Genomic DNA, 15,811 nt, shown 5'->3' with positions numbered 1-15,811 from the left:
ACAATTCTTTCAGAACAAGTCAGGAAACCACACTTCATATAAGTCACCCAGGAACTACACAAAGTACATCTGAAAAGGTTGCCGACTTTTATCACAAGGGGACATGATGGCGCTCTCAGGTGCTTCCTATCAAGAGGATGACTGGGTAGAACTAGAAGTCAGAGTCTTGAACTTCCCTAGAACTGCGCAGCAAACAAGAAGTCTTTCACGCCATGAGCTGGCTACAGCTCCAGCTCCTACCCCACAAGCAGGCACACACTGATTTTACCTGCAGTTCATGGAACTCCCTGTCCTTCCAGAAGTAAAGCTGCAGTTTCTTTTTCACCGCCACACAGAGTCGCAACACCTCCTCTCCAGTCTCCGTGTGCTAGGAAGAGACACCCACAGCACTCACAATGCTTGTCATATACAGTGGCATGACACATTTTCTACCTAGAATGGACATGAGGTCATGCTGCTGGAAGAGCAGGGAAGAACACTATTCTCTATCACACATCCAGAAACACTTCATCCCCAAGGCTGGCTGCCAAGAGCCTAGCACCATGTACACGAGCCAGAGGAAACTCCTTGAGTATAACTACTTCCTTTATTATTATCATCGTTTCTTTAATGGAACCCAGGGCCTTGTATATGCCAGGAAATTATTCTAGCACATGGTTGTCATGAGCTGGGTCAGGAATCAGCTCATGTCAGTGATAGCAGGACACTCCCAATCCTTTGAATGAGCTGGGGAAAGAAACTCCTTATGACCAACGCACAGGTATGAGCCACTGGTGCCCAGCTGAGAAATCTTTTTGAAAAGAAAAAATAAATAAATAAATGAAAATTCTAGTTGGGAGTGGCCTAGAGGTAGAGTGCTTGCCTAGCATTCACAAAGACCCAGGTTTGATTCCTTGGTACCAGGTACATTGAAAAAAAGCCAGAAGTGGTGCTGTGGCTCAAGTGGTTGAGCTCGAGCCTTGAGAAAGCCCAAGGACAGTGCTCAGGCGCTGTATTCAAGCCTCAGGACTGAAAACAAAACAAAACAACAACAAAAACAGGCTATATATGGACATGGTAATGGAAATACAAACTTAACTATATAGACATGAAAACCTATGACTCTATAATGTTTTAGTTCATAAATTAATATGCTTCTATGACATACAAATCCTTAGCCTAATTTTGATTAAGTTCTAAATACTAAGTCCCAGTGATTGTAAATAGATTCCCTTCTTGAACACTTGTTTGTTAAACTTGTCATTTAAAATATGATGTAAAAATCAACGTTAAATTCTTTAATAAAAAAAAACAAACAGGCTATAGTAATCTGCTTAGAGCCAGTCAATCTAACATCATGAATAATTATGTTCATGATACTATTACAGTCTCACTTCCCCACCGGAAGCAGGTACAGTAATACTTCAGTGAATTGAGTCCTATCACATAGATGTTTGAATTCTAATTAGCACATCATTATCACAAAATTTCAGCTTTGCACTAGAACAGAGGAAAGTCTAATATAATCCTAAATTAAATACTGTCCCGTAAGAGTCTGTTGGGTTAGGGTCATCAGTGTGATTTTCCCCATGGATGGTAAGAAGGACTGTACTGTGTAAAGTCCACTGTAGAAGCCCATCTGTGTCCACTTACTTGCAGGTCACATGTGAACAGCGATGCTCCCTTTGCTTTTGAAACTGTAGTAATTTGTTGAAATGTCAACAGGTCATGGACATAAATGTTATTTTCTATATGGAAGGAGGTAAAATGTCACCATAAATATTCACATTCTCTAATATAACTACTTCAAGACAGAAAAAAATGTAATTGTGTAACATCTACACAAGAAGGAAATGGGCAGGTGTTGATAATGGTGTAATATTGGTTTTGTTAACTACTCAGGCAGATTTTAGAAAGAGCTCTGTCACACTTGTCTTTCTCAAATCTAGTAATGTATAATATAGTATCTGTGCAAGAAATGACTTTCATAGCTATTTATATTAGGAAGCTCTAATGACACAAAACAAATATTATGTGATATACACCCACAGCAAACATTTAAAGATCTGTCTAGTCAAAGCTAGTAAAATAATCTTTCATGAGAGACCTTTGTTGCAAGACTCCCAGTGGAGCTGGGATGGCAACAAAATCATATATATACACTGTCATTTCTATTACTACACACCTGTGAAAGACTTAATCTATAAATCCGGTACAGTAAGAAATTAAAACAATAGCAAAAAAATAAAAAAGAACAATTATACTGAAAATGTAGAGAATTTATGTGGCTGTTGTATTTCTCTTTTGCAAAATAGCTAAACGTTCTGTTCTGAGGCCTTCTTTTCTACCCATAACTGGTAACTGATGCTACAAGGAGTGAATTGGAAGTAAGGAAGCAAGAAGGTGACTGTACTGCCACCTCACCAGGCCCCAAACATGTTTATTATTATTGTTGCTGCTATTGTTGTTATTATTATGTGAAATATAAAAGCAAACTTTTTCTTACCTAATAAGCTGACTAGAATCTTAAACTGGGAAACCACATGGATCTGGAAAACAGGAAATCATAAGACTCAATTAAGCATTTCTAACAAGGTTTTAGGCAAATGTCCATTTAACAGTGATTAAAAATCGGGACTGAAGAGTCTAGATCAGTTGCAGGCAGATGACTCATTTTGATATGCAACCACAATTTCTGCTTGTGAAACAGGAGTACAGACACATGATACATAGGCAATCATCCCTAAAGAAAAGGAAGTGGAAAGAGAATTTAACGAGTTAATAAATAACATTATTTTAAAAGTCCTGGCTTTGGAGGGTACTACAGTATGAATATTGTCCCAGTGTCCATGTGTCGAAAGCTTGATTCTAATGTGGTGATGTTAAGAGGTGGGGCATGTAGTCAGGAGGCAGTGAAGTAATTCTCACGAGACCCTGGAACTGGTTCGCAAGGGAGGCTGTTGTAAAAGAATAAGTCCCTTTCTGACTCACTCTCTGGCTTCCTGCTTGGAGACATGGGCCTTCGCCCTCTTAAAGAGTACTCCTGCCATGAGAGATTTCCCCAGAGCCAGGCTGATGCCAACAGCTTCCTTGAACATATACAAATTGTTTTCCTTATATAGTAGTCTGCTTAAGACACTTTGTTATAGTAATGAAAAGAGACCATTAGAGCAATTGCAGACAAGTCCAATATTACCACAGTCATAACCATTACTCCCTACCTGCTGGATCTTTTTGGAGAAGTTCTTATTGGACTTCTCTAGGGTCACTTCAAACCTGTTGCAACCTATAGAAAAGAAATAAACATAGATACATACTGAAGCAACAAAAACACTGCTTTATTCTGCTCTCCTACATAAACCTTTACAATTCCTAAAAGACTAGAAGTCAGAGATCTGATAGGCAGCTGCCTTTACTAAGCACAGAAGCACTTTCCACTGCAACTTGAGAACAGAGGGTTACATGCGCTGTTGGCATCAGCAGAAAGTTTACTGAAGCAGCAAGGTACTTGAGAGTGTGACATCTTCCCCTACAAAATACCTTGGCAAAGTGTTTCATACGAAGAATATAAACATTAATAGTCAAATCTAAAGAGCCCAAACAGTAGAAGCCAGCCAGAAGCACACTTACATCTTAGGCCAGCTACCCTACGCCTACACCACAGGGACAGAGCCACTCTAAACACCATCTCCAGAGCTAGTGCAATATAACGGAGCTACACTTACTGCCGCTTTCAGGCGATGCTACATCTGCTGGCACTGTTGCAAAAAAGGGGAAGAAAGTTATGGGTCATGAGATCATGTGACCTCAGGCTTTGCTGGCGATGACAAAAATACAGAAATCCCTCACCTATCATGGAAGTTACAATCAAGAGACCCCTGTAATAGGTGAAAATCCATGAGGTAGCAGTACTATATTATTGTAGATACATACATATTTATATATCCTTAAACCCTTCCCATTCTCCTATAAATCTTTCCCATTCTCTCTTTTTTTTCTTGCCAGTCCTAGGGCTTGAACTCAGAGCCTGAGCATTATCTTGGAGCTTTCTCAAACTAGCACTATTCCACTTGAGCCACAGCACCACTTCCAGCTTTTTCTATGTAGGTGGCACCAAGGAATCGAACCCAGGCCTTCTTAAATGTTAGGCAAGCACTCTACCACTAGGCCAAACTCCCAGCCCAACCTTTCCTATTCTCTTATCCTTAATTAACCTTTTTTTTCTTTTGGCCAGTCCTGGGCCTTGAACTCAGGGCCTAGGCACTGTCCTTGGGCTTCTCAAAGCTAGAGCTCTACCACTTGAGCCACAGCACCACTTCTGGCTTTTTTTCTATGTATGTGGTACTGAGGAATCAAACCCGGGTCTGCGTGCATGCTAGGCAAGCACTCTACCACCAGGCCGTGCTCCGGCTGCCTTAATTAACATTTTTATATATTTTTTAAAAATTTTAGGCAAAAAACATTGAAATATTGAAATACTGAAATAAGTGAATTGCAATATAGCAAGGGACGATTGTATTCAGTCCCAAAAGTCACTGAAGAATCAAACGGTAATTATCATAATACAGTAGCTATCATTAAGCAATAACTAGGTATCAAGTTTGGGTTAAAATGTATATGTATTTTCTGGAATCTCACAACTGTCCTTTCCATAGCACAGTTATTACTATTATTCCAAATTTATATCTGAGGGGCCTGAAGGGTTCAGCAGCTAGGGAGCAGCCAGGAACAGAACCTGGAAGCAAGGAAAGGACTTTGACCCTGCACTTGCGCCATGCCCAGCTACCCTCTTCCGCCTTGTGGAGGCAGCTCATACTGCAATCCCAGGCTCTTCCCTACAGTCCCAGGTACCCAGGATCCCTTGGAGTCACTGCAGGCTCTCTGGGGCAGCCAAGGACTCATGCCACCAATGACGGGCTTCCTTCCTTCATGTGTCACTCTGCGCAGTTGGGGCCACCCTGGAGCTGCAGGGAGATTCTAGAACCTGCCATGGTATTCTGATATGACATCCGTAAGAGAAAAAATAATTCAGTCACTTCCAGTCTGAAATTCTTTATGACAAAGATACTCAAACTTTTAGTCTTAGGATCCCTTCATAATTAATCATACAAATTACTGAGAATTAAGTTTTTATGGGAGTTATTTCTATGCATACCTACCAAACTGGACGTTAAAATTAGTAAACACTTGAAGTACATCGTCACTTACATTATATTTAAAACATATTATATTAGCTAATATATTAACTCAAAGGAGCAGTATTTAGACTATTTATGTTAGCATAAAACATACTGTAATAAAAGATAACTATCTTTCCAAAATAAAAAAGTCCTATTTTATACTTTTGCAAACCTTCTTTAAAGGTTTGATAGAAAACAGCTGGATTGGAAGTGGCACTGTGGCTCAAGGAGTTAAGTGCTGTCCTTGAGCTGAAGAGCTTAGGGACAGAGCCCAGGCTGAGTTCAAGCCCCATGATCAGAGAAAAAAAAAAAAGAAAAAGCTAGATTCTTACGTGTGCTTCTGCATTAAAAATCTGCTTCTCACATGTGCTTCTGCATTCAAAACACTGTATTTTTAATTGTTGTAGTGTTAAAAGAGCAAACATGGGCCCTCTTAGTCTAGGCGAATGTTCCAACGCTGAACTCCACTCCAGCTCTACAGTTAATCTATTTTAATATATTATTTTGAAGTATCTAAGAAATATCTGTCCTTACACAGATATACATAGTTGGAAAAGGAAAAAAATATTTTTTTGTTCAGTCATGGGCTTGAAGTCTGGGCCTGGGCACTGTCCCCGAGCTCCTCAGCTCAAGGCTAGCTAGTGTTCTACCACTTCAGCCACAGCACCACTTCCAGCTTCCCGCTGATTAACTGGGGATAAGAGTCTCATGGACTTTAGTGCTCAGGCTGGCTTTGAATCAGGATCCTCAGATCTCAGCCTCCTGAGTAGCTAGGATTACAGGCATGAGCCACCAGCACCTGGCTGGGAAAATACTTTAACAGCTTTTTCAGATAATTATGGATCATCATGTGATCTTTGGAACTATAAAACTTGGTAATGAAAATTTCTTGCTATGAGGAAGTAATCTCAATCCTATCATTAATTTTTCATACTATGTCAAAATAAAATCAACTGGTCTGTGAAATAGCACTGTGGCTCAAAGTGGTAGAGCTCTAGTTGTAAGCACAAAAGCCTAGAGATAGTGCCCAAGTCCTGAGTTCAAGTCCCACAAGCAACAGCAACAACAATCACAAAAACAATCACCTTCAAATCCACTGGTCTATCCTGCTCTCTATCCAGAGCCTGCTAGGACAGCCAAACATGGAAAGCTCTTTGAACACACATGCTGCCGAGCTCTGAAAAAACCCCACAACTTTTAAGAAGTACCTACGAGAAACCTACTCAAAACAAGTCTCCAGCTAATACCCCTGAACTGAGCTGTCCTGCCTCTCTTGTGTTGTCTGTGTTTTCCTATGTCTGCCTGTCCCTTTTCTTCCTTGACCTCTGCACAGGACTCTTGTTATCTTGAGGTATGGTATTATTTTGTTATGTTTCTGTTTTTTAAATTAAATCCCTAAGTCCTTGCAATGTATATTAAATAAATAATATTTTGGTTGTTTTTGTAAAAAAGTAAAAAACAAAAAAACAAAACAGCAACAACGAAAACCATTGGTCTAAGCAAAGGAAAGGGCGACACTGTCCAAAAGAGAAATGTACTCATCACCTGACTTATGAAATGGTAATTCCTTTTTACAACACCTTAATAATAACAATAAAATTATATTTTAAAAAAATCCACTGGTGGCTAGGAGTTTGGCCTAGTGGTAGAGTGCTTGTCTAGCATACACGAAGACCTGGGTTCGATTCCTCAGTAACACATACATAGAAAAAAAGCCAGAAGTGGTGCTGTGGCTCAAGTGATAGAGAAAGCCCAAGGACAGAGCTCAGGCCCTGACCCAAGCCCAGAACTGGCAAAAAAAAAAAAAAAAAAAAAAAAATCCACTGGTCTATTTTCTACTTTGAATGGATCTTTTACTTACACATGATTAAGGAACTTCATGCACGGATCATCTGGAAAATATTGTTTCTATCAATAATGTCATTTTCTAAATGCAAGCACATGCAATTGTAGAATACTAAATTTCACTTAATTTTTGCCATCCTGAAGTGTTAAGAATCTGTCAAACCCATGGGAGAGGTCATGCTTTCCAGAATTCTAATTCTCTCCTGAACTTGATCATTTCTAACAAATATTGCCAGTTGTTTTCTCTGAAGCGACAAGGCTTAGGTGGGAGGGGGGAGAGAGGAAGGTTTACCAAATATCCAAACAATCTGAAAAATCAAAGTCATTCTGTCAAGCAAAAACGACACTCTCCAGTTCATCAAGTAACTCAACCACACAAAAAGTATTTTTCCCCCAAGACAGCCATCGGCCACTGGCACTTTGGCATCTGGCAGGGGTATCATGTGTATTTCCCATTACATCAAAAGGGATTGCTTAAACACGTGTTACCAGAGATCAAAATACAAAACAATTATAATTTTTCTGTGGCATCATTCTTAAATGAAACTCAAGATCATTCTTAAGTGAAACTAGCTTAAGAAAACAACAACAACAAACTACCACAAGAGGTAGCCCAGGCTAGCACTACTGCCTTAGTCTGGCTGAGGGCCAGCAGATTTAATTACCATTACTCTTGTATCATCACTGCAAATGGCAATACAATAAGAACAAGCACATTAGTGAACTCAGTTGTACGAGGCTTTCTCCAGAAGGATCTTGGGGACATCCAGGCTCTAGAGACCATGGGTACTCTCCAGTGACAATGTAACTAAACTTAACCTAGAGTTATTCAGACATCAGATGTGTGATGGAGATGCTCACTGGGCTATAGAACTGCTTTTTGTAGTTGGATAATGAAAGTTGGCTTCAATGTTTGCTTTAGGACATAATATCTAAACATTCATTTTCCACAGAAACAGCATAAAAATAAAACTAGGAAAAGGGAATAAAGTGCTTTTTCTACAATAAAGGACAGATACTACTCAAGAAGCTGAGATCTGGGGCCGGGAGCACGGCCTAGTAGTAGAGTGTTTGCCCATCATGTGCAATGTTCCAAGTTGGATTTGGTACCACATACACAGAGAAGGCTGGACGTGGTGCTGTGGCTCTAGTGGTAGAGTACCAGCTTTGAGAAAGCCCAAGGACAGAGACCAGTCCCTGAATCCAAGCCCCAGGACTGGCAAAAAGGAAGGAAGGAAGGAAGGGAGGGAGGGAGGGAGGAAGGGAGGGAGGGAGGGACAGACAGAGGAGAGGAGAAGAGAGGAGAGGGGAGGGGAGGGGAGGGGAGGAGAGAAGAGAAGAGAAGATGACATCTGGGGATCGAGGTTCAAAGCCAGCCCGGGTAGGAAAGTCAGTAAGACTCTAATCTCCAATTAACTACCAAAAAAACCCTAGAAGTGGAACTGTTGCTCAAAGTGGTAGAGCACTAGCCTTGAGTGGAAAAGCTCAGGGACAGTGACCAGGCTCTAAGGTCAAGCTCCAAGACTGACACAAACAAACAAAGGATAGATACTCTTTAGCAGGGTTAAGTTTCAAATACTTCACTTTTTTTTTTTTATTGTTTAAAGCTTTAGTACTCAAAGTCCTTGAAAGTCTATTATTGTATATAGCCCCAACAGCTTGGCGATACAGAGTTTAGAGAAGAGAAAGCTAACATTGGAAAGGACCTGCACACAGTCACATGGCTGGAGAAGTAAAACTGGATGCAAACCCACATCTTCTCTTTCTAGTCTACCACTCACAAGTCAATGAGATCTACATTCATGGGTCCCCATTTCCCCCTCCCACAGCACACCGTTCATCCAGGGGTCTCGTTTTCATCAGTGGTATTTCTTACTATGGGAAGTGAGGAGGGGAGGAGTACTGGAAGCAGTTTGGAAAACAGAACTCTGGGGGTTCTTAAATGCTCCTCCCCATATTCCCACTGCGCTCTTACGTCCATGTAACACTGATTTCAAACTGTATCTCAGTCAAATCAAAACTTTTCTTTTGGGGCTCTGAGTTTGGCCTAGTTAAGAGTGCTTGCCTATCATGCCTAGAAAAAGCTGGAAATGGTTCTGTGGCTCAAGTGGTAGAGCACTAGCCTTGAGAAAACCCAAGGACAATGCTTAGGCCCTGAGTTCAAGCCCCAGGACTGGCAACAAAACAAAACAAAAAATACTTTCTTTTTGCATGCACATTAATCCACCATTTTCAGTTCTAGAAAACTTGACACTTACCAACATCCTTCCGAATCCTATAGAGAAGAAGATGTCCTTGTTTGGTTCCAACAAGAAGCCATTCCTCTGCAAAATAGAGAGCCCAGAGAAATGTCAATTAGCTTTAGTAAAACCCTATTTCTTTAGCCGATACATTTGTTTGTAATAATCAAAAAATCAAGCAAATGGATTGCTTCTGGTAGCAAGTGTTACGCAAATCAAAGAAACGTTTATATGCAAGAAATGTCTAAGAGATGAGCAATATGGAAATACACTATCTCTTTATGAAGATGGCTTTAGGAAATGCACTGAAAGACAAAAAAAGAGGCAGAGGAGGAACTGGTAACAAGAGAACAACCGAAGGCATTACTCTGATTGCAAGTATAATAAATGCTTGTGTGAAATTCCTTAGTACAACTAATATGAACTGAAAAAAGAACTTTTTTTTAAAAAAAGAAAGAAATGGCTAAGAGGACTATGATTGTGGCTCAGGGATAGAATGTCGAGCATGCGTGAGGCGCTATGTTTGATCTGCAGCACTGTACAGAAAGGAGGGAGGAAGGAAGGAAAGGAAGGGAAGAAGAGAAATGTCTGAGACTCAATCAAGAACATTTACTGCAAAATTACTATGTGAACAATACTGAGAGGATCCCTGGCTTCACTGTTTCAAAACTAAACTGACCAAAAAGATGTAAGGACTTTTTGCTGGTGTTTTTTCTCCCTTTACTTTTCCTTTTACACAAATAGCCCCTGACATTTGTTAGCGGCTCCGTCATCAGCCACCTCAGACATAGTCATTGAACCAAAGGACAGCCCACAAAAGGACAAGAATTATCCCAGTACAGGCACCAGCTTTGAAATTACTGCTTTTCTTGCCTTTGGCTTCCATGGAAGCTGCACTCTAAGCTTTGGGGTCTTCTCTCGATCCACAGCTTTAGAGTGTTTTTCCACAGCCTGTCCTTCCCCATGGGGGCAGGGTACTCGTCACTGTAGGCTCCTTCTGGGCTACAAGGGCTCTACCAAGAAGAATAACTGCTGGCTGATGTCCTATGTTCTGTTGCTCAGTTCTTCCTTGCTGTAACTTTGTTGTTCTGCTCTTCATGTATGAACAAGTGGAACAGGTATGTGGCTGAGAGCCTGACCAACACATCCAATGTTACCAGCCAACAGCACCAAGGTGGCATACAACACCATCTAGTTCCTCATTTCTGCGTGGTTGCAGTAGGCCACAGTCCCACTGGTACCTTGTCTCTAAGATCCACAAATTAAGGGTTGCTAACAGTGGTTTCTTTCTTGCATGTCAGAATTACTACCATCATGTCCATGTGACCCAGTAACTGGAGATGGATGGCCTCTGCTGAGATCCTGCATGGCCAGATTGAGAAAATCAGTCAGGTCCTAGAGCTGAGAAGTGCAACTGCCTTGTTTCACCTCTGGGAATCCAAACTATCTGCAGCATGAAGCCCCAAATGATCGCCAGCTGGCCTAACATCTTTGTCCTTTCATTCTTTCTTGAGTCTCTGTCTTACAACCAGAAAAGGTAGTGTCTGCTTGACACACAATCTCAGGCAGTACAAACCACTCATTCACTAATGGTACCAGACATCTCATGATGATGATTCTTAGACATGAGACGTGGTCAAGAGAACCCACAGCGTTAGGGGCTTCAGATCTGCATCTTCTGCTTGTGAACTCAACTGTAAACTATGCCCAGAAGAGGAAGGGAGTTTGGGAGCCAGACTCTGAATCATTGTCACAGCTTCTTTTTCCTTTCAACAGGTATAGCAATGACAGTGTTCCTTCTTCAAAGGGCAAGGTTTTATTTCAGTTTCCTCATTCAAATGTCTCATTGGTTTAAGTCTTCCTAGAAAAGCCTACCTAGTGACTCATATCCTGACTTCAGCCAGCCTTGCCTTTGAGCTATACAGCCATGAAGGACCCTAGACACACTAGCAGTGTTAGTGATGGATTAGCTGAAAACCACACATGGATCATAACTCTTATGGTTAGTTGTACAAACAACCTTTATTCAGCATCGGTGGTATTCCCAAAAATGCTAAATCCGTATCTTATGCTACTTCAACAACTAACACTCGATGTATTTGAAGCACATCCGTTTTTTAACTCTTCATTTATAGCTAAAGAAGTAGAGGGCTACATAAAGATACATAGCTTGTCCATTCACAAGGGGCAGAGATGGCAGAGTTGGGATTTTAACCTCAATTGATCTTACTCCTTATCACACGCTGTGATTCACTTGCTAAGGATGGGTGTGGGCCAGAGGTTGAAAGGCAGTAATTATAGTTATGAAAACTGATCAGGTTTCATATTAGGAATATTTCTCCAGGTAGATGTCCTTAGTCATCCAGAAAAATAATGATTGTTTTCTTCTATATTTCAAAAGGAAAAGCAGAACAATGCAAAGCAAGACATTGATATTCTTAATATATGTTGAAATAGAAAAAAAACCCCATATATTAGCAATAACACATTGCTGGAAAATTTTGCTGAAGTAGAACATGGAAAACTCTATTCAATTCACATGCCTGTTTTGAAGAAAGCATTACAGGAGTAGTCCTATCCTGACTTCAGCCAGCCAATTTTTGAAGAAAAAAAAAATTTTTTTCCTTTTTACGTTTTTGAGAAAAAAAAATCACATTATTTTTTAGCAATAGTTTGGGCCATGTTACTAGACATCTAAATGAAAATGCTCGATTACACAATTCTGAAGTTTTGGGAGAAACAATCAGTGGTTTTCCATACTTCCATTTCCTGGTTCCTGCATGATCTGACCCACAGGAGTTCCTGGAAAACCTTCCACCTCAAGCAGTAACTATCTGCTAAAGTCAGAATATAAGCTCAAGTTGATGCAAGAAGGATAGCACAATATCTACACAATAAATCAGTTCTCCCATTTGGTTAATAATCAAAACAGGACAAAACTATTGTTTCAAAGTTATGTGCATGAAAGGCACAGGTAAAAGAATGTTCTACCCAGACAAAGTGGAGTTAAAGAGGTTCCTATGAAGGACTGGAGAGTCACTATTTTCTTTCCCCAGTACTAGGGCTTGAACGTGGGGCCCTGTATTCTACCTGTTTCTCCCCACCCCAAGGCTGGCTTTCTGCCACCTGAATCATATCTCTACTTCTGGCTTTTTGCTGGATAAATGGTGGTAAAAAAATTTCATGGGCTTCATAAAGTCATACAGGATGAGGCTAAATGAAAGGATCCCCAGGATATAGAAACAAGAGCTTTTATCTAGCGTGATTGTTGTTCTTAATGTACTATGTTATTTCTCTTCTTTTTTGTTGCCCTTTGGTTAATCTCATATTGTTACTGTATATGATTTTGTTACCTGGCATATTGTATGTAAGTTTATTTGTTTATTTGAAAAAGGAAAGGGAAGGGGGGAAAACAAGATGATTGGGAAGGGGTGGGAGGAGGGAAATGGGGACAAAAACATGAGAAGGGGTATCAATGTGTGAGAAGTAATACACCTACTGTCTGGAAAATGTAACTGTAACCCCTCTATACATTACAAAATGTAATGGGCTTCTCTGCTCAAACAGAGAATCATCAAACAGGGATCATCAATTCTCAAGCCTCCCGAGAAGCTAGGATTATAGGCAAAAGCCACCAATGCCCAGCAAAGAATTGGTAGTCTGACAAGCTAAGTCATGTGTGATAAGCAGTGTCCATCCTTCTCAGAGGCATATGTTTAAGGCTAAGTTGGGTACACCTCCCATAGGCTTCAGGAATGGGCAGCCTATGTCTCTAGGACCATTCATCTTGAATCACAATCTGTTCACATTTTTGTCCTCCACTTTTTGGGGTGTACTCTAGGAGTATACTTTTATATTCATTCTGTTTCTAGCACATAGAATGCCTCTAGGAACGTAATAGATATTTGATGAAGAAACCAAGAAATTTCTCCATGCATTACTTCAGGTTTTTCATTGTGTTCATTTTCTTCCAAGATCATTTTCCTCCAGGATATGGAGGCTTTCTTGAGATGTCTAGAGGAAGATCCTTTCTAAATGAGTAGAACAGCTTTTTTTGTGGGGAGACATAATTTTAGAGAGGTTGGTGCTAAACAAGGTGAGGCACACATTAAGGTAAAGCCTTTTAGTGAAGGAACCCAGCTGGAGTGGCCATTAAAACTTTTGCAAGGCCTGGCATGGTGGCTCATGCCTATAATCCTAGCTTCTCAGGAGGCTGAGATCTGAGGGTCAAGGTTCAAAGCCAGCACCGGCACAAAAGGACTTGAGATTCTTATCTCCGATTAACCTCTAGAAAACAGGCAAGTAGGGCTTGGCTCAGGGGTAGGGAGGCTGCCTTGAGTAGAAGAACTCAGGGACAGCAAAAAACAAACAAAAAACAAAACAAAACAAAAACCCAAACAAACAAATCTGCAAGAATGACTGGGTGATAGTGTTAACTGATAGTGCACAGGATGCCATCACAATCAGCGCCAACGGGGTTGTTCTGGGTATCCTGCTCAGAGTAAAATCTGATTAAGGGTCTAAGCTACCTTTTCAAAGACCTTTCATTTATGGACATTAACAGGAAAGAGTTAGGGACTCTGATCAGAAACACCCACTCACGGATAAACTCAAAATGTAGTTGAAAGCCACAGTTTCCTGACAATCTGCTAGGATGTTCTTCTACATACAGCTGGGCACTGTGGATGTAAGGCAATCACTTTGTTAGATTAAGAGTTAAGTTTTTAAGCTGGGCAAGGGTGGCTTATGTCTATAATCCTAGCTGCTCAGGAGGCTGAGATCTGAGGATCACAGTTAGAAGCTAGCTGGGCAGAAAAGTCCTCCTGAGACTCTTATCTCCAGTTAACTGCTCAAAAACCAGAAGTGGAGCTATGGCTCAGAGTGATAGAGCTCTTCTAGCCTAGAGCAAGAGCTCAGAGTGAGCACCCAAGTCCAGAGTTCAAGACCCACAATCAACAAAGAAAAAAAAGGGGGAGTATGTCTACGGACAGACTTTTTAGTTTCACATTCTGTCCTGGAAAAAGGATTTTTGCTTGTTTTTGTGTTACAGGTTAAGACAAATCTACTTCATCTTCTCTTTACTCCTCCCTCCCACACACACTTTTTTAGCATGGGGCTTGAACTCAGAGCCTGGGTGCTGACTCTGAATCTCTTTGTGCTCAAGGCTCGCAATCTGCCACTTGAGCCACAGCACCACTTCTTTTTTCTGAGTTTACAGGAGTTAAAAGCCTCAGGGACTTTCCAGCCTGGGCTGGCTTCAAACTATGATCCTCAGATCTCAGCCAGGCAGGCTATTAGCTCCCCCTTTAAAAGACAAGGTCTTGGGCCTGGAGTTTGGCCTATTGGAAGAAAGCTTGCCTAACACGCACAAAGACCAGGGTTTGAGTCCTCGGCCTGACATACATAGAAAAAAAAAAAAAAAGCTGGAAGTGGTGTTGTGACTCAAGTGGTAGAGCTCTAGCCTTGAGAAAGCCCAAGGGCAGTGCCTAGGCCTTGAGTTCAAAAAAGGTAAAGGACCGAAAAAAAGAAGGGAAGGGGGAACACTGTCCCAAAAGAAATCTAATGATTACCTAACTTGTGTAATTGTCTTCTCTTCAGCACTTCTATAATAATGATGAAATCGTGTTTAAAAGCGTCTATGAGCTGCCCACAGCCAAGTCAACGGCAGGTGCACACTTACAGGGACAGGCTCAATAACCAAGAGATCGCCTGTCCTTCACCTGGAAAACAACCCAAGCATCTGAGCCAGCTCAAGGCCCCCGGCAGGCTCACAACTCCCCGCCGCTTTGCCCATCGACACTGAAAACTCCGTGAGCCGGGAAATGGGCGCGGCCGCTCCCCGGCCCGGACCCCGCGGCCGCTCCCCGGCCCGACCCCGCGGCCCCTCCGCTCACCCCAAGCAGCCAGGCAGTCGATCTGCAGAGGCAGCTTCTCCAGAATCGGCACCGGCTCGAAAGCGTCGTGCATGGTGACCAGGAGACAGTCGCTGCCGCCGTCCCACCCGGCGCGGTACGGACTAGGCTGGCGGGCGGAACCAGGCCCGAGGAAAAGGTAAACAGGGATCCGGCCCGGGACCTCCCCCCTACAGGACCTTCCGCGACACAGCCATCATCATCAGCGTCGAACTTCCTGCTAAGGAAGCCCCGCCTCTTCCGCCGCCCGAAGTGCGTCTTCCGCCGCCGAAAGCCCGCCCCTTCCGGTCTGGCTCGCACTGCACCCTCCAAAGGAAGTTTCCCTTCAACGCTGGGTGTAAGAGGAAGGAAGAGACCTTAGGGCCTGAGCACGGTCCTTGAGCCTCTTTTTCACTCGTGGCTCCTCTGCCAGTTTCCTGGTGGTTAATTGGGGATCAATGTCTCACGGACTTTGGTGCCCGGGCTGGCTTTGAATCCCGATCCTCAGATCTCAGCCTCCGGAGTAGACTAGTATCACCAGTACCACCTTCGTAGAAGGAGCCCCAGGCCTGGGGCAGGCAGTGTGGCCTAGTGATAGAGTGCTTGCCTAGCATGCATGAAGACCCGGGTTCGATTCCTCGGTACCACATACATAGAAAAAGCCAGAAGTGGTGCT

General features: G+C 42.1%; 1 protein-coding gene across 2 annotated transcripts in view; it reads right to left on the bottom strand.

The window, feature by feature from the left end:
• The window catches only part of Vps39 (VPS39 subunit of HOPS complex), a 34,546-nt gene extending 19,258 nt beyond the window's left edge, over nt 1-15,288 (bottom strand). The window contains exons 1-7 of one of the 2 annotated variants that reach the window (XM_090318560.1): nt 15,139-15,288; nt 9,263-9,328; nt 3,705-3,737; nt 3,201-3,265; nt 2,486-2,528; nt 1,633-1,727; nt 269-367 (exon numbers count right to left, since the gene is read on the bottom strand). In XM_090318560.1, coding sequence (XP_090174686.1) covers nt 269-367; nt 1,633-1,727; nt 2,486-2,528; nt 3,201-3,265; nt 3,705-3,737; nt 9,263-9,328; nt 15,139-15,211 — 474 coding nt within the window. In that variant the 5' untranslated portion in view covers nt 15,212-15,288. The remainder of the gene's footprint in view (nt 1-268; nt 368-1,632; nt 1,728-2,485; nt 2,529-3,200; nt 3,266-3,704; nt 3,738-9,262; nt 9,329-15,138) is intronic. The other variant, XM_090318561.1, reaches the window with a different exon arrangement.
• Between the last annotated feature and the right edge of the window lie 523 nt (nt 15,289-15,811).

Source organism: Megascapheus bottae, chromosome 25 (genome assembly GCF_031878675.1).
Source record: "Megascapheus bottae isolate mThoBot1 chromosome 25, mThoBot2.hap1, whole genome shotgun sequence".
Classification (NCBI taxonomy): domain Eukaryota; kingdom Metazoa; phylum Chordata; class Mammalia; order Rodentia; family Geomyidae; genus Megascapheus; species Megascapheus bottae.
This window is presented reverse-complemented; position numbering and strand designations above follow the sequence as displayed.